Source organism: Gopherus evgoodei, chromosome 4 (genome assembly GCF_007399415.2).
Source record: "Gopherus evgoodei ecotype Sinaloan lineage chromosome 4, rGopEvg1_v1.p, whole genome shotgun sequence".
In the NCBI taxonomy this organism is placed as follows: Eukaryota; Metazoa; Chordata; order Testudines; family Testudinidae; genus Gopherus; species Gopherus evgoodei.
Window position 1 is genome coordinate 59,977,794 of NC_044325.1, and position 27,534 is coordinate 60,005,327.

General features: G+C 39.3%; 1 protein-coding gene across 4 annotated transcripts in view; it reads right to left on the reverse strand.

The window, feature by feature from the left end:
* Positions 1–27,534, reverse strand: part of FMN1 (formin 1) — a 361,845-nt gene that overhangs the window by 215,468 nt on the left and 118,843 nt on the right. For 3 of the 4 annotated variants that reach the window (XM_030559410.1, XM_030559413.1, XM_030559411.1), the window contains one exon: positions 17,428–17,460. The exons of the other annotated variant lie outside the window; for it this stretch is intronic. In XM_030559410.1, the coding sequence (XP_030415270.1) occupies positions 17,428–17,460 (33 nt within the window). The remainder of the gene's footprint in view (positions 1–17,427; positions 17,461–27,534) is intronic. 4 annotated transcript variants of the gene reach the window in all.

Sequence of the window (27,534 nt, forward strand, 5' to 3'; positions counted from 1 at the left end):
AAACATAATTAAAGACCTAAAACAGTCTTCTCTCTACTGACTTGAAAGCATTCTAGGATAATATTAGCTACACTAATTACATGCTTGGTAGAGCGCTTTCTTTCAATAAGCAAACCAGACTACAAAAGCTGACTATTTGTTGTGTTTAGTAAGTGGAGTAACTGTCAGTGCCTGTATTCATAAATCACAGTTGGTGCTTGCTCACATTCTTTAAAGAAAGCTTGTTGCAAGTGAGACCGAGGGTCCAAAGGTAGTCAGTCCCTCATATGGCACTAAGGAAGCAGCCACACATTTGGCAACTAAAGCTACTCTCCTCCTCCCTGTCTCCAGTTAAACATATTCAGCCAATGGAACATGGCTCTGCTCCTGCTCCCTAGTACAATTCCTATTGACTCAGTAGGGCGGACTCAGAGACTCTAACTGTAATGAGTGATGAGCAAAGACCAGACTGAACATGTTTAAGAGAAGCATTTCCCTTTGAGGTATTTCATTTGCCCTGGAAAGAGAGACTTAAACTAGCAGATGGCTATAGAATATGTACTGTATCTGTCTCTTGGGAATAGTTGTGATCAAACTACAGAAGTCGTTCAACAAAATTCAACATTTTTTGTTGGCCACCAAAAAAACTAAGGCCAAAATTTAACTGAAAAGTTTCACTATCTTAGGGTTTTATATGGTGCCTAGTACAGAGAACTAGAGCAACAAAATAAACAAAAATATTCTCTCTTTCTTTGTGGCAGAGGAGTCTGACTGTGTGTGCCTTTCTTTTAATTGTTTCTTTAGGGAGGGGGGAAGGATACTTGGTTTTCTACCAGTTGGAGACAGAAACAGTTGACGTCTGTGACCCAGGAAGCATCTTATGCATAGACCTTGTTTAAATTGTTTTAACTATTTTTGCCAGCTAGAAGGAGCTATATCATTGCATCTGGACTGACATAAAAGATCAAAGGGAGAAATTACTGGTAGTTTTACATTTATTTGGTTGGTAAAAAGAGAAAAATATGGGACAAAATAACAAGGACAGGCAAAAACAACCTATAATGTCATCTCTTCAATATCTCTCTTCCCTTAAACCTATAAATAAACATGAAACTCATCAGATTTAAAGTCTAAGTACATAACTCATAGAGTAAACAATGTAAACCACACCAAAAGTAAGGAATACAAAACCAAATAGGAATCTTAACCAGTTTGTACATAAGATACAATTCCTCAGCTCCTTAGTTGCTGCCTGTTTCCAGATTGGCTAACTCCTCTACAGCTACCAAAGAGGAATTCTCCACTTTCTGACTCAGAAGTAAATTAACATTTCTGTAGGGGCAGCGTGTAGATTAATATTTTAAAGTTCCAGTATCTCAAGGATCTTGAACATGCCAAAGTAGTCAAGAAAAAAAGACCAGTCTTAAAAAATGGTTTGGTGTGGTTTTTAAACCATGTATTTTATTTAAGAAGCAGAGTATTATTTACCATTTGGGAGTAGCAGTCTTGTTAATTTCTTGACTTTTACATCAACTCTTTGGATTGGCAAACTCCAGAATAATTTCAGTGGCTTGGAATGCTACAACTCTTAGTTATAAGATTTTTTTATTTGTTGAAGTTACCTTCTTCCAAAAAATCTCGAAGCTTGGGGCAATAGCAGATGATCTAGTGGCCCCTTCTGCCCTTAAACTCTACGGCTCTATAAGAAATAGTGTACCCAATCTTCTGCTTAAACATATCACCTCTGGGTAGAAGCAAATGTCCAAGTCTTTGAATTACTTAGATACAGTGTGTTGCACATCGATAGAGTGTACTGTATATCTAGTACACTTTCTAGCATGCTGTAAACAGATATACTGTAGCATACCAACTTACTGACCAGTGTAAAGTTTATTCCAGCCAAACTAAAAAGGAAGTATCTAAAATATAAATATTCCTGATGAGTGATAATGGAGACTGCTCTTTAAAGGAGATGCTTAATTCTGTAATAAGGATATAAAATAAAATAGTCTTCATCGGTTAATTTAAATATTGTAAAAATAATCTATTTAATAGGAGCTGACACCCAGCAAAGTGTGTTTTACCTCCTCCTTAAGCAAACATTAATATCTGTCGGTCTAAGATGGCACAGTGAAAACGAAACCCAACAGATAAGACCCAGGACTGAATATAATGATTTGTACAGTGCTATATGACACAGATAGCAAACAAGTGATTCATTCTTCTCCTTAGCTATTTATCACAAGGGCAGTCTAATTTGGGACTATTTATTGCGAGCAATTTCAGTCCCTTGATGAAAGAGTCCGGCATACAGAACCAGTGGTCTGAGTTGTCAAAATCATCACCAAGGAGAGAAGGGAGGAGAGGGTTCCAATGGCAATGGCACCCTAGAGTGCAAAGCTTAAATTTTCTGTCCATACTGGCTCAGAGGGATACAGTGCAAAATACAACAGTACTTAGATGTTGCTCAAAAAAAAGTGCAACCACTATAGTGGTGTAAACACCAGTGCACTGTCAATACAAGTTGTATGTGAATGCAAGGAGTTTTCCATATGTACTAGGAGGCTGCAACACCAAAGCAGTGTAGGGTAGTGATAGCAAGAAAAAAAGTCAGGTGGCAGGCACTTTCAGCATCTGCAGATGCAAAGAGGACAAGAACTGGCAATTTGGGATTTTTATGTTATAAGGGAAGAAAATAGGAAAGAGTATGTGTGACGGGTTGGGTCACAGAAACCCCCCTGGGACTGTCACCTGACGGGCTCAGAGTACCTCTGAGCCCGTTCTTCCTGCCCTCTTAGGACTTCAGTATCCTGTCTTGTTGAGCCAGACATGCTAGTCTGCTGCAAACACAGACCCAGGTCTGAACCACATCCCCCAAAAGCTGCAGACTCAACAGAAAATGGCTTAGAAAGTGCTCCTGTCTCTAGCACCCAGATACCCAGTTCCCAATGGGGTCCAAACCTGAAATAAATCCGTTTTACTCTATATAAAGCTTATACAGATAAACTCATAAATTGTCCACCCTCTATCACAATAGTAGAGAAATATGCACAGCTGTTTGCTCCCCCAGGTATTAGTCACTAACGCTGGGTTCAGCAATAAGCAAAAAGTGATTTTATTAAATATAAAAAGTAGGATTTAAGTGGTTCCATGCAATAACAGGCAGAACAAAGTAAGTTACCAAGCAAAATAAAATAAAACATGCAAGTCTAAGCCTAATACAGTAGGAAACTGAATATAGATGAAATCTTACCCTCATAGATGTTCCAATAAGCTTCTTTCACAGACCTAGACTTCATTTTAGTCCGGGCCCAATCCTTTCCCCTGGTACAGTCCTCGTTCTAGGTCAGATGGTGGCTAGGGGATTTCTCATGACTGCAGCCCCCTTTGTTCTGTTCCATCCCCTTTTATAGCTTTGGCATAAGGCGGGAATCTTTTGTCTCTCTGAGTCCCCACCCCCTCTTCTAAATGGAAAAGCACCAGTTTTAAGGTGGATTCCAGTACCAGGTGACATGGTCACATGTCCTGTGAGACTCCAAGCCTTCATTCTTCCTGGCCTGACTCACAGGAAGGCTTGCAAGTAAACAGAGCCATCTACAGTCAATTGTCCTGGTTAATGGGAGCCATCAAGATTCCAAACTACCATTAATGACCCACACTTTGCATAACAATAGGACCTCAGAGTTACAGTTCATATTTCTAGTTTCAGATACAAGAATGATACATTCATACAAATAGGATGAACATACTCAGTACATTAAAAGTTTTGTAATGATACTTTACAAGAGACCTTTTTCATGAAGCATATTCCAGTAACATTATATTCACACTTATTAACACTGCAATATAGCAAAGGAGAGAAAGATAATACTGAATGTCCAGCATGTGCGTTCCTTACTTTTTTCTCGCAGGGAATCCCAAAGTAGGTAAGACGATCAACAGGTAGATATCAGTCTGGCAAGTTCCAGTGTATCCCACAGCACATAGGCCAGGTAACAGGTTTTATAATGTTTTGTAGTGCATGTCATTGTGTATCATACATATTCTTGACCAGTCCATCCCCTTTTCCTTATCTCAACTTTCACATCCCACTTATGTTGGGGTCCCCAGGTTCTACAGGTTAATTAATCATTTACTTCAATGGGTTGCTATAACTTTTCTGTAATACGTATTTCTCAGGAATCTCTTAAAATATCAGCAATTTATGTTTTGTGGTTTCTTACTTCAACTCCACCAGTTCTTAAACACAATTGCTTACTGCAACACCACATTTTGTGAATAAAGATCACTTACCATTACTTATTCATGTGAACCTACAATTTAAGGCTTGATTAGTCTGGCTAAGCTAACCTCTTTTGCAGGCCTCAAGCCTTCTGATTCTTCTACTTGTGTTTCAGCCTTAATCAATATGTATATCTTATCTATATTACTTACATAAATATCTAAAAGTGCAGGGCTGACTACAAAATTTTGGAATTCCAAATGCCTCAAGTATGCCAAAACCAATTTTTTTCAGACATTTCAATTCACAGGAAATTTCAAAAATATTTGTTTTCATTTCAATTTGGACCAAAACCAAATTTTGAAATGTCAAAACTTCTCATGAACCAGAAATTCCAAGTTTCAACCAGGAGTAATTACAATTCTCTTCTATATATAATAAATTCCATTTTCACAGAATCATAGAAACAGGGCCAGAAGGAACCTTGAGAGGTGAGCTAGTCCAATGGTTCCCAAGCTTTTTACTAAGGCAACCCACCAACTGCATTTTGGCTTTTTTGACACCATTCCCTCCTGCATCCTAGCTCCTTTCTCCCCCCCTTGGCCCTCTAGCCTCCTGCTAGTCCCTCTCCTCCTCTCCTTAACTGTCTAGGCCGACAAGCTTCCCCCGTCTCCTGCTCCCATTTCTCCTCCCCTATTCAGCCCTCCAGCCCCATGCCCTGCCCTCCAACCCCCTGCTCCCTCCTCTTTCCAGTCTCCTGAACGAAGAGTAGTATGCTATATTTCAGTTACTATTTTTTAAAAAAACCATTCAATACATTAAAAGAAAAGTATGAAACCACTTTTGTTGGGTAATAAGAGAAAGAATAAAGTACATTAAATTAAGACATGTAAAAATGAATTCAACTTGTCTTCACTCTAATACCTGAAGTGTAAAGACTTAAGTCATCAAGGGACTTCAGTCAAACGTACATGTCATGAGCATAAAAGACAACCATGGTTTTAAGAAGTAATTAGACCAGTATGAGGGAATACAAGAAGATCATTAAGAATATAATTCTGAAGAACATCATCTGATCACTACTCAAGTTGTGGGGTCTTGTGAGGATTTAAACCCTAAGTATATATTAAGATAGAGAAACCAACAGTGACAGAAGTAAGTTTTAAAGCAGGGGAGTGATGGGTCATTTGTCGTGGGCTGGAGAGTGAGTCCATCTACACTCACCCTACAGTGACAGCTCCTGTCCCACTGGGCTGGGCCTGGTCCCCATTCCCAGCATTACAACCTGGTGCATAGGGTCACAGCATCACTCAGGTTTGGCCCAACTGCCCCTCCATCATGACAGAGACCAAATTTGAGTGAGTAGCACTGTGACATGGTCCACAGGGTCACAGCACCACATGACATCATGCACCACGTTACATCACCCAGAGCAGGGAGTCGGGCCCAGCCCCACTGGACAGGAGCTGCTGCTTCTGCCAGATGAATGAGAGTCAGACTCATTTTCCAGTCCCATGTAAAAATTTGTGTTGTACAGCTCCTTTTGTCACTTGCATAATATGCTTAGGTGTATGCATGGTGCCTTTTTAAAGGGACTTGACCTCCATTATCTCTGCCACTGCAAAGAAAAATCTCCTTTTCACTGTAAAAGTAGTTTTAACAGCTATTCTTGTTTCTATTGGGCCTGCAGAAAATAAAGGAAAAATTAAGTACTGCGGTATTTGCCAGCTTGCTTGCCCTGAGATTAGAAGCAATAAATGACGGGGTGTTTGAACATATGTGTTTTTAGTTAAGCTTTGGAATTCAGTCACTTTTTTATACTAGTTTTAATATTTGTTAGATGTTTCAATTGATTTTTAAATTAGAAGTTTTATACGAAGTAACACAATTTTTTTCAAAATTTTTGTTCAGGTCAGAATCAGAAGGTCTTGTAATCAGTTTCTTCCCAGTAGCATCACTGTCTAGACAAACTGATATTTTGAGACTCCCGAAGTTTGCTGGATTGTTCCATATTTCTTCATGACCTGCTAAATTGAGGGAAATCCCTGAATTTCTTAAGGGATGACTGAATCCATTCAAATTGCATATAAGGCCTGGGGCAGTGCCCTACTCTGATTTATCAAAGTACTCAAAGTACCACTGAGGAGCAGTTTCAAAGAGGAAGCATAGTCATGAATCTTTAAAAGTGGAATCAAAGTGATTCAAGTGTTCCAAGCACATGGAATTTCATAGCATGTCAATGTCTCTTGAGCCAAGATTTCAGTGATTAACTGAGCCAGCCTCCTTAACGGAAATCCTGATGTATTATTCTTACATATGCAACAAACAGTGTTCACAACTCTCATGATTTTTTTTTTGAGTTTCATGATATTCAGTATTTTTTTTTAAAGCCACACATGCTGGAGTCATGATTACAGGAAAATCTCCACTTTCACTTTTTAAAAAAGTGTTTCTAATCCATGAGAATGCAAAGAAAAATCTTATAAACATGAACTCAAAGAGCTGAAAATCCAGAACGAAAATAAAAAGAATGGCAGATATAGTATTTTTAAAAATCTCATGATTTTAAGTCAATTTCAGGATTTTGGGGCTTGTCTCGTGATTTTTGAATGCTTGGAGTTAGTAGTACTGAACATATAGGGATAATGATCAATAAAGATACAGTCAGGAAGCAGCCGAATCCAAAAGCTTATATATAAAAGCATCTAGTATATATATATATAAAATTTCACACACACACTTGACAAAAAAGGAAAACATTCAAGTTGAGCCAGTCAAAACATGGAATTGACATCTAAAAGAAATAGGTGGCAAAAAAGAAATATAATTAAAAAAAATGTAAAGCGCATGAATTACATAGAGAAAGTTGGCTCTGTGCTCTGACATAAAAAACTGAAAAACAATCTTGAGAGTTACTGTTAGAAGTGTAATTAAAAAACCAGAAATGGGCAATCAGAAATGGGTGGTTGATTAGCAAAAGAACTATGGTCAACAGAAGGCTTACACACTTTTAAACAAATAAAGAAAACATCAGGTATACATGTCATAGACATCTAGTGTTTGAAGAAGAGAAAGCACTGTCTATGATGAAAATGGGTTGAGAGAAGAAATGTTCATGTTATGAATAGCACCTTCAACAGCAATATGTAGAATTACTTTAAAAAAGATGCCGATATAATGGTTCAATCCATAACTGCAGTGTCAATGTACTTTCTTCCTCACTCATAACAAGCAATACAAAATACAGTTGGGGTGTTTTATTACTTATCATTCTATCTGCTTAGCAATCAGTCAAAAAAGCATATGGGAAACAGGATATATGGATTTAGTGTACTTTTCTGATGTATGCCTTTCTTTGTGCAAAAGTTGACTGTGCTGAGTCACCTATGCTAGAGAAAGTTACACAGAAAAACACATTGGCATACCGATTCAGTTTAGATATGCAGTTACCAGATATCAATGTTGTATCTTATTCCTGTGGGTTCTAAACTGGGGCTGGGACAAAGGACAAACACTATTAATCTAAAAACAATAGGGATATTATCAATTAACTGTATTTTGCTATAAATTATAGCTCTTAAGAACTAATCTTGTGGCTAAAAGGTTAATTATAACAACATGGGATTGCACCCAATTTCCATATGCATTTAGAATATTAGTTATCAAAAAATAAATGTATACAATAATATTATCTTCTTGTATTGTTGGTCCCCTTTAGAAGTGAATAGAAATTGTTTGTTTGAATTCACCAACAACAAACATCCTGAAGATCCAGGACAAGGGTGGCCTCTAGGCCACACAGCTGACAATTTTATGGGTAATACTGAGACCTCTGGTTAGGGTAATTCTAAACTAGGAAATCCAAACCCCAATGTTCTAAAAATGAGTGTGTCAGCTTGGGCTGGATCATGGACTGGTGAGGGCGGGGTCTGCAGACCACTACTTTTGCAGCTACTATCCTCTGGTTCAGGATCTACATATTTTTAAAAACAAAACAAATAATAATATAGTGTCTAGTCTTTACGGTCATGAAGAAGAAAATGTTCAAAATGTAAACTGGATATCAAATCAAAGGAGTGGTGTCTACAGTGATAAGCAGGCAGCCTGAAACAAGAGTTCTAAGAGTAAAATGGCACTCTTCACCTCAGTGAAGTGTTAACTCTGAAGTCCTATGAATATTTACCTGCCAATAATCTAAATAATTTCACTGCTGATCAAAGTGCACAGGGAAGATGATCTTATGGAGATCTGCACAATCTATTGTGAATATTATCGCACTTTGGCATCACAAATGGGAAGAACTTGGGTTGTGTATGAAGCTTAGCAAAATAGCTTCACTTATTTTCCCCATCCTCCACTGCCTAAAATTCAGATGTCATTAAATGACAGAAATGAGAAAATGCAAAGAAAAAGAAAATTCTTGGATCATCTCTGAATTGCTTTTTAGATATTTGTAAAGTTCTCAGAAGACAATAGCTGATTTAAGGACAGACTTTTTTTGCAATTTTTTACAGAATAGCTGACTGCCTGCCCTCCAGGAGAGTAGCTCAGGGAGATGGCCAGGTGCAGAGCCAGACTCCCGGTTCCTCATCGAACAAGAGTTCCTTGGAAGCCCTAGCTCCAAGGGCAGTCCACTAGGCAAGCTACAAAGCAGCTGAGGAGCCATAAACTTGGAAGCCCAGGTTCTCCAAGAGCCCAGCAAGTGGGCTGCCCAGGAGCCAGGCAGGTGAACTGGCAGGATATTAGTCAGAGTTTGAAACCTGCGTGGCAGGATTTCATAGGGTTCCTCCCTGGTTTCCAGCAGTAATTTGTTGAAATTGATGTTTTAGACTTCAAAGAATTGGCAATGTCAAACAGAACAGTTTTCTAGCTGAATATTTTGTCCAGCTATATTAACAATACTATAGTCTGAAATTTTCTGGAACTTTCTGACGATATCTGAGAATATGTAATTTTCATACAACATTTACTTCCAGCTATTTGAGAGATTCAGGATGTGCAGAATATTTCCAACAAATAAATATTGCTGTCAGAGGGGGATTGCTTTAAGCTTGAATTATCTAGTCCATATAAAGATTTAAGTGAAGAAGTGTAAATTGGTTTAGATGGAAAACTAACAAGCATGTGTTCTTATGCAGAAAATGACAATGCCCACAAACAGCAGGTGTCTTGTACAGCTTTCCAGACTTCCATGGACATATTGCATTGGATCTGACAAATAACGAATTAGTCAAAAAGACATACGTAAATAACACAGTCCAGGGCAGGCCTAGTACAGGCTAGGATTTTTCAATTAAAAGTGAGAAATTAGGTACAACATTGAGATCCTGCTCCAAATATCCTCAAGTATGGAGTGGTTCAGGTTTTCCATTCGGGCCTTACTCTACCTCTACTGGACTGCAATTTATTTAGTGACTGATTTTTAATAAATATTTAGAAAAAAAATTGTATTTTACATAACTAGAAACACAAAACATCTTTTTCTAAATGCTGAACAGAAAAAGAAGTACCACCTCCCAGTAAGGTGTTAGTGACTGCTTAGCTACAGATATACCTTTCATCTGACTGGTACAACTGAGGTCTTGACCACCTATGACCATATCACAGCCCTTTTCATAAATGTGCAGCTGTTACCGCATAGAGCCTAGCCAAATCCTCGCTTAGGTTATATTTTAACTAAAATTTCCTATGTGGTTTTAGCTGCTAAGACACCCCATGTTCAAAACCTTGTTGTCTCAGATCTCATAAAGGCATTTAGCCTCATGACATAGATCATCACACATATTTCCCTCATCCCAAAACACATGCTCCAATACAGAGGCTATGCAGTATACCTGTCACAGCAGCAAATTCAGGCTACTTTATTTCAAGTCAGCAGTGAATTCCAAAACTAAAGGCTCTACACAGAAAACATCCTATCAGAAATTCTCCTTCCTATATACTAATGGAGACTCCACTCAAGCATCTCAATTAGCACAACTACAGCAGTACTGTCCAGAGATAAAGGTGGTCTCTCAGACTGGGAGGCCTCAAGCCATAAAAGTCTTCAAAATCACTCCTTAAACTCTACCTGAAAACCAGCAGGTAGAAAGAACCCTTGTGTCATGTGCTCACAGTGGAATACCCTGCAAACATCCTCATTCTGCAATAGATTTAGCTTCAAAATAGATCTAAGGTGTAGCCCCATCCACTAAAACTTGAGCTGACAGTTGCACGAATTATGGTAGCAAGATCTGCATCCAAGAATAAAGGTCACGACCTCTGAACCAGAGGAGATGGGAGAAAGCCGTTTGGGTTACTACTGCTAGTCAATCTTCCAAAAGAAAGTGGGAGCAACAAGACCCTCAAATGGTGAGCTCAGATAACCAATGCTGAACAAAATCGGAGGGGCTGCAATATCCTTGTCTATATCCTTTGTTTGTTTGCTGCGCCCAACCTGCCATCCCCTCCAGACTGGGCTTTAACCAGATTCCTCTCAGTCACAACCTTGTCTCACCTTGACAGAACGACTTTCAAATGCTCTCACTTGGCTGAAAGAAATGGAGATACAGAGTGTCATCCCCATACAAGAAGAGGGATCAACAGGCTCTTAAGGGAGGCACATTCAGTCCTTTTAACGAATTCAAATAGTTCCCACAGAATGAGTACTTTGAGGATGAAGACTGCAAAGAAATCAAAGAAACCAACTAATAATCAGCAAGACTCCAAAGAATCCTAGGAAGCTCCCATCCTCTTCCCCTCTCCTTTCCTCTCCCAAAAAGAAAGGGAAAGCAAAAACATGCTAGGTATGAAAATGTTGTTTATCTGCCTTCAATGAGACAGAAAGCCAACTTAAACAGTTACCTTTGTTTTACTAAATTAAAATGAATTTGAGAAACACATCAGTTTGTGCAAAAATATAAATATTGAAAGTAATGACAAATAGTACTTAAAGTATCATATCGCATTGATAACAAAAAGCTACATTCAACAAATTCTAACAGATAAATTGCCAGAACATTTTGTAGGGCTTTATATATTAATTTCAAAGTCAATAGGGCTCATGTCTGCAAACAGAGCTCTACTTTACACAATTGAGGATTAGAGCCTACCAGTCCACCAAGAGACAGGAAGTTCAGAAATCCTAGGTCTTCATCACTTTGCTCATCTTGAGCTGTGATACTGCAACATTTGTGTATAATTATGAATTATTTGTACAGTATATTAGGTATACATGGCACTTCAAAGACAAATAAAAAGAGAGGCCCATTTCCCCAGGAGCTTACCATCAAAGAGATTGTGATGCTGGCAAACCAGGTGATAGTCCATGCCAAGACCCCCAGGCCTCACTAAAAACTGGAAAATGCATAGCTGGAAAGCAACTTGGCTCTCCTGTGTGTTAGTATTGTTAAAATAGATATTAGAATTATGAGAATGTGTTTAGTGTTCAAACTGTATGAAATTCTTGTAGGATGCTGCATGTATTAGTCTTAGGTTTGGCTACACTTGCAGCTGTACAGCGCTGGGAGTTAAAGCTGTCTTTCTACAGCTGTGTAGGGAAAGCGCTGCAGTGTGGCCACATTTGCAGCATTTGCAGCGGTGTTGGGAGTGGTGCATTATAGGCAGCTATCCCAGCGTTCAAGTGGCTGCAACGTGCTTTTCAAAAGAGGGGGGTGGAGTGGAGTGTGACAGGGAGCGTGGGGGAGAGAGAGTGAGTGGATTTTTGGAACTGACACTGTGTCAGCACCCTGCCTTGCAAATTCTGATCATTTCCCCCACCCCTCTTTCATTCACTCTTAAATGCAAATAGCCTTCAGACCAGATAAGCAGCTGCTCCTACGGACTCCCCGTTTCCCCCCCCCCCCGCCCGCCATGCTGTTTCTTTCCTCAAGCAAACACTAGCTGTGGACATTCCCTGCCTGCCTCTGCTCGAGCAAACAGTAGCTGTGTTTGTTTTTTAGATAAGCAGCTCCTGGAGCCCCGAGTTTACAACAAAACAAAGAGAGGCATCATAACAAAACAAAGAGAGTTCTTTAATTAAAAGCATTATGGGAAAATTCCGGAGGTCAGTTACAGCATAGTAAGATTAATCACTGTTTACAGTGGCACTCCAGCACTGCAGCACCAGTGCTGTTCTCTTTATTCCTCTGGTCCATGTGGAGTACAACCAGCGCTATAGCCAAGGAGATACAGCTGTATGTGGCTTGCCAGTGTGGACGGGAACTAAGTTGCGGCGCTATAAAGCCACTACCAGCGCTGCAACTCTCCAGTGTAGCCAAGGCCTTAATTATAATCTCTGTATGCTATGTTTAAGGTAATATTAAAGTGTTTGCTAAAACTGCAAAATGCCAGAGTCAGGGGAGAAGCATTACCAAGTGTGAAATACTAGTTTACCACAAGAAGTGTCATCTCCTCCCCAACAAGGAAGGCCTAAAGACATCAGACAAGCCACTGTGGAACATCAATGGACAAAAGACTTTGCTGATTGCTTCCCACCCCTCCTATGAACTAGAGACATGCACAAACCGTCATCCCATCAGCCTGAGCTCTGGGGGAAGGGGATAAAAAGCCCTTGTAAGGATGCTGCCTTGGGTGGGACACTTCTGAGACTATCAATTCAGGACAAATTGCTTAGAGCAGGGTAGTTATAGCCCAAGGCTGGGGTTCCTTTACCATTAAAGCACACCAAACCAGTCAGACAGAGAGGGCTTTGATTTTACCCCACTTGCTAACCATATGTTATACAAGCAATTCCCTTAGACACTCCAATTTCCCAGTATCACCATCAGTGCCACTCATTATGGGGATGAATGGTTATGAAAACCAATACCCCAGTAACAGACAAAAGGTTCTCCTAACTGGAAAGGACCAAGTCCCAGACCCAGGTCAATATATGAATCAGATTATACAGTCACAGTTTATGTCAATAATGTCACATCCCTGTCAAGAAAAAATATCACTATGCTGCTTGGAACTTGGAGAGGACAAAATTTCTAAGCATAAGCAGGGGTTCTCCAAGCTGCTTAGCTTAGGTTAGACTGAATGGACATACAGCACTCACATATTACAGCAGTGTCTATTACTTTTTCAAATATAAGACTGTAACTCATTTGTGCATGTATGTTTACCTGCTTTCACCTTGTAAATAACTCTAATTTCTTTTTCCTAGCTAATAAATCTTGAGTTAGTTTAGTACAGGATTGGCTACAAGTATTATCTTTGGTAAGAGATCTAAGATACAATTGACCTTTGGGACTGGGAGTAACTTGAATATTGTTGTGATTTTTGCTGTAAGGGACCATCTATCAAAAGGCAGGCATGCATGGGTGGCAAGATAGACCGGAGCGACCAAGAGGACTGTCTGTGACTCCATATTAAGGCTATTATAGTGCGTTAGGAGTTTACACTTGTTACTTGGTTGATGAAATCTAATTATATAACATACAGTCAGCTTGGGGTTTATGTCCTGTTCCTTGACACTCTGCCCTGAGTGCACCTGGCACTCAAGGTCATGAGCCACTCCAGACAGCATGACAAGGATGACAAAGGGAGATAAGGGAAAGATGCAGATTTTTAATAAATTTTTAATTGCTCATATTTTTAGATATTGCAGTTTTTCTTCTTCTACTATATTATTTTTTAAATTAGAGGCTCAGAACCAGGCTAGATTAAAGAAGAGGAGAACAACACTTGCGATCAAACTAAAAGAAGTAAGTTCTGCAGGGGTTTCAGGGTGTTCAGACTCTGCTATTGTACTGATTTGATTATAGTTCTGGGTTTTTTTATTTTGTCAGACTATTAGTATATGCAGGATTGTTGTAGCTATGTTGATCCCAGGATCCCAGGCAGTGCATGAGTCTTCTGTTTGGGGAGGCTAACATGCGAGCACTGGAAATTCCCTAGGAGTGGGGGGGGGGGCACCAGCACCTGGAGCATGACTCTGCCCCCGCTCTTCATCTTCCCTTGAGGCCCCACCCTCTCTCTGCCTCTTCCTACCCCAGCAGTCTCCTTGCCCACTCCTCTCTCTGCCTCTTCCTGCCCCCACAGCACCCTCGCCCACTCCTCTCTCTGCCTCTTCCTGCCCCTACAGCACCCTCGCCCACTCCTCTCTGCGTCTTCCCCTCAGGCCCCCTGCCCGCTCCTCTCCGCCTCTTCCCCCTGAGGCCTGCTCCCACCCGTCGCCCGCTCCTCTCCAGCTGTCATGAACAGATGGTAAAGGGTTAAAAAGTTCACCTAGCCTAGCTAACACCTGATCAGAGGAACCAATAGGGGAACAAGACATTTCAAAAGGAAGAAGGGAAGTTTTTCCTTTGTTCCAGAGTTTCAGTTTCAGCCGGAGTGAAAAAGCTCAAGGAACCAGCCTCTTATCAGAGTACTAAGTTTTAGAAAGGAATAAATAGGTTTTTGTTTATTTCTTTGTAGCCTGTCTTATGCAAATTGAGATAGAATCAAATTGGGTATTTGAGGTTTTTTTTTTTGAGTAACTAAATTTGTGCCCAGGGGAACATCCTCTGTATTCTGAATCTGTTGTCTGTGAGAGTAGCTGGTATGCTAATCTCTCCCAGAGGGTTTTCTTTTACCTTTCTTTTCTTTAATTAAAAGCCTTTTTTCTTAATACCTGATTGATTTTTCCTTGTTTTTTAGATCCAAAGGGATTGGATCTGGACTCACCAGGGACTGGTGGGGGGAAAGGAGAGGGGATGGTTAATTTCTCCTTGTTTTAAGATCCAAGGGGTTTGGATCTGTGTTCACCAGGGAATTGGTGAAGTCCCTCAAGACTACCCAGGGAAAAAGGGGGTACTTGGGGATGGTGGCAGTGATACCAGATCTAAGCTAGTAATTAAGCTTAGAAGTGTCCATGCAGATCCCCACATCTGTACCCTAAAGTTCAGAGTGGGGAAGGAACCCTGACACCAGCTCTTCCCCCTGAGGACAACCCCCACCACTCTTCCTCTCCTGAGGCCTTCCCCTACCCGCCACCAGGGGCAACTCCAGGCCCCAGGATGCCAAGCACATGCTTGGGGCGGCATGCCACGGGGGGCGCTCCGCCGGTCGCCAGGAGGGCGGCAGGCAGGCAGCCTTCGGTGTCTTGCCTGCAGAGGGTCCGCTGGTCCTGCGGCTCCGGTGGACCTCCCACCGGTGTGCCTGTGGAGGGTCCACTGGTCCTGCGGCTTCGGTGGGAGATCCACCGGAGCTGCGGGACCGGCGACCGGCAGAGCGCCCCCTGCGGCATGCCGCCATGCTTGGGGTGGCGAAATGTCTAGAGCCACCCCTGCCCGCCGCCCACTCCTCTCTATAGCAGAGAGGAGTGAGCAACAGGCGGGTCAGACCTCAGGAGAAGAGGCCAAACGGAGTGGAGCCTTCGGGCAAAGCACAGGCAGGGCCATGGTCTGGGCACCAGTGGCCCCTTCACTTCCATGGAGCTTCTCTTCTGGTGCTCCAAAGGCGGCGCACCTTCAAAGGGAGGTGACCCACACTTTATCTGTGGTATTTGCCCTGCCCGCCCCGCCCCTCACATGGACAGCGTTTTAGGAGGATGCTTAACCTCCCCCAATCTCTTATATGTGCTGCCTATGCCCAGAATATTAGAGAGACGAGGTGGGTGAGGTAATATCTTTTATTGGATCAACTTCTGTTGGTGAAAGAGACAAGCATTCAAGCTGACACAGAGCAGGTCTCTTATTAGTATTTAAATACATAATAGATAGTGCTTTAATTTTTTTTAGTGGTTTCTGATAGTATTTTACACATATACTTTTACAAATTCCAGAAAATGAGACTACAACAACACAAAACAGGTTTCAAGCAGCTTGACTTCAATTCCTATTACAGGGCTTCAAGAAGGATTAGAAATGCATCAACAGTATGTCAAGGGTCATTGTGCCTCAAAGCATCCCAGACGCAATGTTGTATGCATTTAAACATGACAGATTGGATGATAACCACAACATGGAGGTATTAAATGAATCTCTGACACAAAGTTTCACTGAATATCTCCATCTCACAACTGCAATGACTTCAAAAAGGACAGCGTGTGGGTGGTTCTATTATATAAATTATGAATAAAATTACAATGTAAGCATAGAAAGCAAATTTTAAAATAAAGATTTTTAGGTTGGTTAGTTTTAAAGAGACAAAGGGCCATATTTCTATTCTGGATTAAACATTTTGAAGTTAGATGTTAAAGGAAAAAGGGGTTTTGTTTTTAGGAATTCCTGCAGCAAAGTTTAAAAAAAAGATTGTTAGAAGAAAGTCACTCTTAATCAACACAAATTAAGCTATAGAGCAATAGTTTTCTGCAATTATAATCAGAAACCTTCAGCAATTCTTCTAATGCCAAATTTGCAGACAGAATTTATTCTCTGCCACAGATAATTTTGCCTTTGTTTGAAATATTTTTATTTCTCGTCATTTCTATATCACTCAGTACTGTAGAACATTACAAAATATCAGAGGTGCTCATATTTGATGCATGAATCACTAGACTACCATTGTGACTTGGATTTGTACTGCAATTTCCTCAATGTACAAGAGGCTTCTCTAAAATTAATTGACAGAAGCATTGCTCAAATGATAAGTGTAGTAGAAATAATTATGTATTAATAGGTTAAGTGGTTCCTTTCATTTCCTTACAGCACAATTAAAATCTGCTTTTGCTTCCAGACACTTCTCCACTGATTCAAGAATAACTCTGCTAGAATTTTATATACTGGTATCTAACTGCCTTCACACAGCTTTGAAATGGGTGAGGTACTGCCACTGTTTCCTTCTCAGAGCTAAATAAATTCTTATTCTGAATTAGGAGCAATGTGTTCCACAGGATACACAAAATGTGACAGTTCTCTGTTGTCATGCTGTTCCTGGGGGCTCCAACATTTTAGAATTGCAAGATTTGTCACTCAGACACAGAACCTTTTGAGATGGGTATTCAAATGGGAGAGATTAATCCAAGTGCTACTTATTTTAATGGGACTCTTGTAACTGGGACACTTGTAACGTGCTAGATGAAACTGAATTGGTTTAGTGAACACGATAAACCTCAGGTTAGAATTTTCCCATTTATTTTGCAGCACTACAAGGGCCTGGTTAATTGTGAGCTCAAAACTTAGATAGGCCCTGAATACATGTTCTTTATAAATCTTTCCATTATGAAAAAAAGTAATAAATTAGGTACCCATTGCCTTTAAGGAAACGAGAGAAACCAAAGACTAGACATACACAGACAACAAAATACACTCTCTACCCACCTGGTGGTCCCTCCTTGTAAAGTTTTAGGTGAGCTAGAGACAAAAGCATAAGCATTTTAGCCTCAAACAATATATTTGTATTTTCATATTCATTACATATATCAGATATAGTACTCGGTGATTCCCATGTCAAACAGCAGTACTTCCAAAGGCTTCGTTACTCATCATTGTCATTATTCACTCCTGCAAACCCATCTACACTATCATCAGGAAAAACTGTGTCATGATTGTGAACTGCTTTATCTCTGTTAACTGCTATTAAAGATTACCATCTCTGCTAAAAGTTAAATCATAAGTACATTTTTAGAACCCTTGCATTCTAACTGGTACCAGAGAAACTCCGTTTTGAAGTCCCCAGACTCCATTTTGTAATTCTGGCTTCCAATTTAAATAAGGAAGAGTCACTCCACCATTAGATGGAAGCTGCAGGTCATGTAGCACTGAATATAAAATTGGTGGGAAAAGTAAATTAGCAGGGATCAACCAGATCATAACACTCTGAGGTAAACAACAATGGTGACCATGTGAATGAATGTGTAGTAGCAAAAGAAAAAAAAAAAAAGGAAGATGGAATGTGTAGTAAAAGAAAAAAACTCTACAAAAAGTGTCTAGAAAGGTCTGACATGACTGTATAAAAGGCAGTGTGTCAGTGGGCAGCCAAGAAAGTCAGAGCTGAGGTGCTGACAGTGCAGATGGAGCTGAGGAGAATGGACTGGAGAAGAGCAGATGAGAGGAGACCTGAAGAAGCAAGCAAGAAAGCAGCAGCTGCAGCAGCAAGTGGCTGTAGCACCAGGAGTCCTGTGTCAGCAGACAGATTAAGCTTGTCAGTTATAATTACAGTATAGTCTTAGAATGTGTATGTGTGAACTAATAAAAATGCTTATGTGTTGATAATGAAAGAAATGTATAAGATTTAAATCATTTAAGGACTGCGTCAGTGACAGACCAGTCATCTCTAAAGGGTGCAACCGCTTAGAATCATATCAGCTGTAGGTTATTGTGGTTGGGGTGCTCTTTAAATTGCTGAAGGGATTTGTGTTTTTAGATTACTACTGTATTATGAATTATTGTTTATAAAAATAAAAAGGTGCCTTGTTTTGGAAAAGAATACTGCTTGTGTCAATCAAACATTTATCAGAAGGCTGCATCTGTGTCCTCCAGGAATTTCCTTAGCTACCCTAGTGATCCATACTATAGGAGAACAGAAAGGTGAACAGGTGGGCTGTTTTAAGGAAAACCTTTCAGAGGATATTTAAATTAATCTGTTTTTGAGGGAACCCTAGGTAAGACCAGGAGGGGGCAACAGATGAGCTATTCTGGGGGTACCCCAATTCTGTTTTCAGGGTAACACCACATGTGATTTGATTAACGACAGCTCACGTATGGAAACACCCACTTGTAAAACAAACCTGCAAGCATTCCTACAAAAGTCAGAACACAAGATATTATATACACATATACATGCATGCTGTGGATTATTAAAACATCTGTCTTACCCACCCACCTCTTCAAGGTTTTCACTTGGACATGACAAATGCCACGGTCATGAAATTAACCACTTACCATGAAACTCAGTCAACTTGCTTAACAGGACAAGGAATCTAACTCATCTCAGAAATTATTATGCTCAGCATTTTTCCTCACAGATTTCTATCTTGTATAATTTGATCTGAAGCCACAGACAGGGATGAAGATTTTATTTTTATAAATAAGCAAATAAATAAAAGTGATGTGTTCACTGATGAAGTGGCTATGCTCCTGTATCTTGTCTACAAACCAGGGGGAAAATTTAGTGTATAATTCGCAGGAAAAAAATCCCCCTAAGCAGTGTATTAGGTATGTTAGTGTCTGGTAAAATTAAAGCATATGTAAGATTACAAGCGATAACAGAAGTATAAGCACAGACTTCAGTTTTCCAGACAGTACATACTACAGCAAGAATCTCTCTCTAATGTGTAACATACCCAGTAATGTGAAAGATAGCCAATTTGCTTTTTACACTACAAATACTTTATACAATGGCTTAGCACATGAAATTTATTGTCATACCAACAGGAAAATATATTTGTATAAGGAACAATGCACACAATTGCTTTGCTAAATACAATACATACCCTTCTACCTTTGGCATGTGATACATAGCAAAATTCATTGTAAAGAGTTCACATTAGTGTGAGTAAAAAGCACAAGTATTAAACAGGTATTAGTCACCGTAGAATGCACATTCCAGGATGTTGCCTTAAACAAAGTATGTGCATAATATGGTGCCACTAATACCAACCACAAACAATGGCAAAGAAAATTTAATTTTACACATAAAAGTTAACTTTGACAAGCTCTAAGTGCACTTACAAACGTTAAAAGAACCATATCAAACCAAATCAACAGCTTTCTCCACCTCTATACCCCTCCTTACCCATTCCTGGGTAAACAGATGAGCTTCACATGCTGCCCTAAAAGACAAGTCTGCAACTTAACTGAAAACTGAGCATTCCACAAAATTGTGGAAGGAGGGATTGTGCATGCGCAAGACGATGGTGCTATTCTTTTTAGGCTCTACATTGAATTAGGTGGTTTTGTTTGAAATTTCTTTTGGGAATGGGACCAATGCATTAGACCCCAATTCAGGACAGCACTGAAGCACAGGCTATTTTCCTGAATCAGTGTACCTGAACAATGCTGAACTCACTCAACTGCAGGATATCCCTAAATAAAGCTAAAAGTAATTTAAAGTAATGCCACGCCTACTTCTTCCCAGTTAACTAATCTTTTATATCAATCAGGTTAAGAAATTTCCCGGACAGATCTTCAGACCACCTTCCAAACATAAGGGTTTGCTTCTCCAAACATCAAATACGAAATTAGGAGTTCTTCTCCTCTATTAACTGAAAGCTAAAAATCATAAGTAGCAAAATTCATAATGAAGAACTGTAAAATAAAGTAAAGTTTCTTGGCCAGTACATTAATTACTGTAAACAAAAATCTCACTATTAAATGGCGTATAGAGAGAGGAATATGTGAAAAATAAGGCTAAAATAAAAAAACTTAACTGCTGGAGAACAAATGTACCAGAGAAAGTTTAAAAACTAATGAGCAACCTACCATTCCTCTGATGTAGCACATCCTACAGTACCGATTCTCCACTCACTCCTAATGACATTGATTCATTGCAGTTCTGAACAGGGTGCTTTCTTCATTTGCTTGCCCATATTCATTACCGGCTTCACTATTCTCAGCATTCTGAAGAACTCTCTGCATTTCCTCCTCCATTACTTTCCCATGCAATTTTCTGTTTCAGCCGCTAGGTGCCACCAGTGCATCCTCCCACATTACTGCATAACTTTATGTGGGTATATAACAGATCCTCAGGCATGATCCTGCATGCTTATTCAGTCAAAACTCCCACTGTTTGAATAAGGAACGCTTTAACATTCTGCCCCACAAACTGAGGCTACAGTTACTGTTGGCGAATATTATTATCAGCAATTAAAAATATTCTAGCTTGCATTGGCATTTAAATTAAAAATATAATGAAAAGGAATTTAAATATACCTAGAATTAAGGTGAGAATGTAGGCAAATATGGCATTTTAACCAAAAAAAAAAAAAAAGCCTTATATCCATTTTTTAAACATTCAGTCAATTTAAGCTCAACATTCAAGGCTCATAAAAACTGAAATCAGTAGAAATGTTCCATTATTTTTTAAAGTTGGACTTAAAAGAGTTTTGTATTTAAAAATTTTACTATAGTGTTTGCAATGCAAATCTTGAATTGTTGTGCTGCTACATTAGGACCAGCAAGTTAAAATTAACAATAACAAAGGTGAAACTACTCTACTTTCACAAGCAAGCTGAATGAAACAGAAAAAAGGATGCATACGATTTTTGCAGCCCTTTAACTGCATCACTTAACTTATTAGAAGTTTTATAAAATTAGAAATTTTCTTAAACAGGTTGCAGTAATTCCGTGTAATTAGAATTTTTATTTATTTGCAAAACATCCCTAGTTTGAACTTTGGGGACAAAATAAAGGACGTGAATTGATTTTTGATAGTATTTTGCCAGCACAGTGAATATTTGAAATTCTCTTGGTAGAAATAGCATAATCAAATCAGCTCTAGAGTAACAGTTCCCTGGAATAAGGAATTCCTACATTGCAGAGAAACTTGTGCTCACATACAACAAATGCAAATAAGCACCCATAAAATTATCACAGCTTAAGAGTCACCCATAAAATGCAAATGGGAATTAACATGAAATGTACTTAACCTTAAAGCCGCATGTATTTGGTTCTGCCTTCTCTTTCTTTTCCATTTCTTACCTCTGCTCACTTTATTAGTTTTTTTTAATCATTCCCTGCATTTCTCCATTTTCCCCAATTAATTTCCCTCTTCATCCTGCGTGGTCTTTCACCTATCTCCTATTCCCCTCCCTTTCCCCACATACTTGATTTCCAACTCCTCCTTTTTACCCCTTAGTTTTCATTGCTGTTTAGTTCCCAAACTATCCAAGGCCCCACAACTCAGCTACCCACTACTCAGTAGCAGCTTAATACAATTTCTTGCTCACCCTTGTTTCAGAGCAAAGAATAGGCAGCCTTACCCTCCCTTCCACTACTACCAGATCTTTCTCAAATTAGTGGGGGGAAGGGATACCTGCAAAATCACCCTACACCCTAAAGTTTCAAAACAGAATGGTCATCAAGGACCTCTGAAGATTCTGGAATAATGAAAGTGTGGGAGGTGGAGGGAGGCAGTTTGCAAGTCACTGGGAAGATACCCCCCACCCCCAAGAAAATCTGGTGAGGGGGTAATCTGAAGGACAGGGGTACAGATCAGGGGGGCTGAACAGGCAAATATTGAGATCTGGATATTCACAGTGGTCTAAATAAAGTCTAATTATTGGGACCACCCTCTAATCAAAATTTGATCATTGCTAAATCGTTACAGTAAATATAATTATTAACTTTTTACTATAAATGGAGTGATCCTGGTAAACAGATAATTAATGCCCTCAATAATGGAGGCCAAACATTTCAATAAAATAAAAGGATTCCTACAAGTGTTTGGGCTTCACAAAGGAAAACAGGTGAAGTCTTGGTGTCTCTTCTGCATAAAGGAAGAACACAGCTTCCATTCCCTCTGACTGCAAAGCGGCATAAATCACTGTTCCATGGTAATCACCTGAGTAACTATCTGATTGATCTTTCTTCTCCTGTTACAGGTAAGGCTAAAGCTACAGCTCATTTACTTGATGACAGATATTAATAACATCACCTGTCACTTTTGTCCTCCCAGGAAGGCAGCAATAGAAATATTGCTGTTGGGTAGCTGCAGCCTAATTTATGTGTCAGTAAATATCCTCCCTATTCCATATTTACAAAAAATCATTATGTGACTGGATCACATGATACAGTGTGCAATTATCCTGTTATAGTGGCAAGGTTCCAATAGTATGATACAGCAAATAAATGCCACCCAACCAACAAACAGGAGGAGCAAAGTTAATAAGGAATTTCTTCTAAGCATTACAAATTCTTCCCACTCATTCCACCCAGCAAAAGATTAAATAAAAGGAAGATACTTATTTATCCATGTAAATTATTTTTTCAATATACAATGCACCTAATCCCAGACTACACACATGCACAGTAAGTACACATTCTATACATTCTAAGGTTCCTGAGATCCTGGAATAGCTGGAGGATTTAACACCATATGTATGAAATACCTTCTTATGTAAAATAAAATGGATCTCATACTGGTAAGAGCATGTGTTTTTACCATATGGATGGAGATGAAACCAGATGAGGCCCAAAACTCTGATCTAAATCCAGATCCAAAATTCTACAATGTTTGAGGTTATTCTGATCTAGGATTTTAATTTAGGCTCATTTTTAAATCATACAAGTTCACAGGCTGGTTCTGACAAAAGTTGAACACACATGGTGTGTAAGACCGCAGAACAAAATCTGATACAAGAGAATAAATTCCATTAAACCCCTGGGTTTTACTATTAAGTCGAATGGTCTCGTCTGTTTTGGCACCAGAATCCTGGAGCCAAAACCTCAAGTGATTATTCTATTTGTGTCATGTAGAACTGTATTTTAGATACTGACTTCCCTCCTACTAGGTGAACTGCAGAGCACACCAAAGTATTGCGATCTGACTGCCCCGTGTGAACATTGCTGGCACAAACTAAAAGGTATGTTATTCATGTTATTGGAATCCTCTTTCAAACAGGACTATGTTAATGTTAATGTAAACTAGGTACCTTTCGTTTGTGCCAGAAGCGTCCATACAGAGCAGTTAGATTGCAACACTTTGGTACGCTCTGCAATTCACATTTCCGTAGTTTGCACTGCAGCACTGTGTAAACTTTGGCTTAACACACATATATCTATAATCAGTATTGCTTAATACACTACTGGAAGGTGCTCAGGGCACATTACACAATGGCATGGAAAAGTTAAGGCAAATCAACTATAAATATGAAGTCAATGCACATAAGTTAATGCACATTAAACCCTCAGGTGGACATTCTCATTCAGGAGTAAAGTGGTCTTAGTTCTCATGAAAAGCCCACTGATACTACAGTCATGAGAGATGAGCATTGTTTAAGAACTCGTATAGAAGAGAATATAGAACAGAACTGGCTGCCTACTCACAAGCCCCAGAAGTAGCCTCTTATAGTCAGGAGGAAAAGATGGGGAAACTTCGCTCACTACCCACCATCTTTAGTATTAGTTGCATTTCAGTTGGCATGAATGAGATTCTGACATTAGGAGCAAAGATGTGACAGTCATTCCAGATGGGTGACATTTGGAAGGTATAAAAATTTAAAATGGCTGCACTAGTCACAAGTGGCAAGCTGGCTTGTAATAAAAACATCAGCTTCCCAACAGAAATCTAAGGCAACTTGCCAAAATATGTTAAATCATACCAAGTCGGCACACATCTATTATATTATAACATTTGTGACAAATAATATAGTAAAACAATTTAAAACTCCTACTTCCATCACCAAATGACTGGAGTCAAATTGGCAGTTACCGTCAATCACAAAAACTCCAACTTCAGTCCATATGCATATACTAGGGGAGTTAATTTATCATTTTTACCTAACATTTTCCTATCTAATCCTTTCTATTAATTAATAAACTGTTAACTCTATTACAGTTTTTCATACTATGTCTAAATAACAACAGTTAAGATCAAATTAATTCAAGTAACTCTGAGGGTAAGTATACACTACCACTTAAGTTGATCTAACGTACATCATTCGGGGTGTGAAAAGGACACCCGTCTGAGCAATGAAAGTTACAGTGGCCTAAGCTCTGTCCATACGGTGCTACACCTCTACCCTGACGTGACGCTGTCCTTGGGAGCCAAAAAAATCTTACCGCGTTATAGGTGAAACCGCGTTACATCGAACTTGCTTTGATCCGCCGGAGCGCGCAGCCTTGCCCTCCCGGAGCGCTTCTTTATCATGTTATAGCTGAATTCATGTTATTGCAGGTCACGTTATATTGGGGTAGAGGTGTATGTCAGCAGGAGATGCTCTCCCACGACATAGCATAACTATTCCACCTCCGCAAGAGGTGGAAGTTAATGGGAAAGCGCTCTCCGTCAGCACAGAGCGTCTTCACCAGACGCACTTCAGCGGCGCAGCTGCACTGATATAGCGCTTCCAGTGTAGACCTGCCCTGAGTAAATCGAATCTTGCAAATGGAACTACTGTTTTACCAGGACACACTAAAATGTTCCCTTTTCTGCATCACGTTTCTCAAATGAATAACCCGTCACATGGCAAAATCTCTTATGTGATAGTTTCCAATAGCCTTTTGTAGGCAATAACATATCCTGAATTTCTATAAACATTACAAAGCCAAGAACCAAAAAAAAAACCCCTGCCAGCCAGAATCTCCTTGAACTACTCTTATCTACCAAAACAATGTGCACCACAAGTCATAATTGACATCCCAGAAGAACAGGCTTTCTAAATTCTATTTTTGCATCTCAACAGTAAAATATTGTTTGTTCCATGAAATCCTTTATTTGCAAAGATATGGCCAATGCAAACCTATAGTAAGTACTCTATTATCAAATCAATAATAAAGCATACACCATATTTATACCAGAAAATGTCATCACAAAGGTTTTAAAATAAAACTGTTGATGCAAGTCAGATACTCTGCTAGGGGTCCCAGTCCATGAATGAGGTTCCAAGGCACTGGTGCAATATAAATAATAATAAACTTAAATAGTATTAGTTTTATTATTGATGATTATGTAAAGCTTGACAAGGGATAATAAATACAATTATGTAGAGCTTTGAATGGGGGCAAGAAATCACATCAGGCTTTCATTAAAATACAGAATGCTTTGCGGGTTTGCCTGAAGTTAATTAAGCCAGATCTTTGCAGTAAAAACTCTAACTCCCCATCCAGGCACAGAAAGTAGGAAGCTCATATGTAAAATATGATCACTTTCTTCATGGCAACATTTCCTCTTGAGGGTCAGATTCCACCATCTCCACTCTAAACAGCTAACAATACTGACAGTAAAAATGGTGAGATTTTGCTGTTTGAAAAAAGATGTCCTCATGAAACCTGTGAGAGTAAGTGTTGGCAAATAAGAACAAAGTGAAATAGATTCATTTATACTCCAGCATCCAGCTGGTTGTTAAAAAGGACAGTCTCTAAGTGGAGTATTCACCTTCTCTCTTTTTGCCTGAAGAGTTCCCTAAAGAATCTGGCTGCTGTTGGCTAGCTGGCAAATATAAGTTCTGAGAGACATAGGCCACCTATGTAGTGTTATTCCTTATTCATTTAGAAAAAATTACAAATAATAATTCTTTCACTTACAAATATTTTCCTCTTCAGACTACTTTAACTCCACCCTTATAAGGGCATGTAAGTATTATCTCCATTTTACAAGGGAAGAATGAGGCAGACAGGATAAATAATTTACCCATGAAGGAAGCCTGCATAAAAGCCATGATTAGAGCTCATGAGTTTGTGGCTCTAACCTATGCTCAGACCACTACACACATTGCTCTAATATATAAGCCTCTCATTTGGTTTAAAATGTGTTGGAGGATGGATCCCTTAGAGGCAATCCACAGCACAGCTGAAAGAGGTTTTCATACTTCAGAAACTGTAGAGAAAGCATCTGGCACATTATTTGGTATTTCCTTTGCTATCATTTAAAACACCTACGTTTCAATAAGAGGTCTCTCCTGCAGAGCCTGGTTTCTCTTTCCTACAAAGAAATCAAAATTCTGTTTATAGCATCAGAGTCTGTTGCCATAGAAACGGTGGTGCCATAGAGACAGCATGACTTCACTGCAGGATCAAGTATGATGGAAAGACAGGCTGAGGGAGCAGAACCTTGTTTAAAAATATAAACAAAAGAATTAACTAAAAAGGTTGTTAAGAATAGCTATGAAAGCTAAACAGATTTATATTTCAGTCTGATTCATTCCAAAGTTGTCTCCAGTATGAATGCCAATTAAGTCTTTTTTTAATTTATTACTCTTTTTTCCCTTTGTTTAAGCAATAGGGCACGTTGTTCCAGCTTCAAGAGACTACTAGACCTACATTTACTAAATAAGCATTTTTAACAGAGATCATCAGACCTGCAGTTTTTTCCCCTGTGTGTCTTGGTGATGACAATTCTTCAAACACAGGAGTATTATGTACTGAAAGCTCTTTTACTTCATAGGCAAACTATGCATATGCAAAGAATAATCATGTAACTACACTCTGCATTCTTCCCAGCTCCAAATGCTGTAATGCATTAAAGAGATACTTAGCTTTAATTTTTTTTAGATTGACAAATTTTAAAAAGTACAGCTTCTGATAGAGAACCCAGTAAGTAGTGTCTGTTGATTTTTAAAAAATTCCTTTTAGGAAGATTTTTACAGGTGTATTTATGCTTTCCTGTTTATGTTCATAAGGCACTTTTCAGCAAGGGAAAATCTGACTTACCACCTGGCTACGTAGATGAAAGCAATGCAGACTACAGTGTTGCCAGCCCTCGTGGTTTATTTCTTTGGAAGTAACATGATTTTGGCCAGGGCTGGAGCCAGTGTAGCTATAACAGGA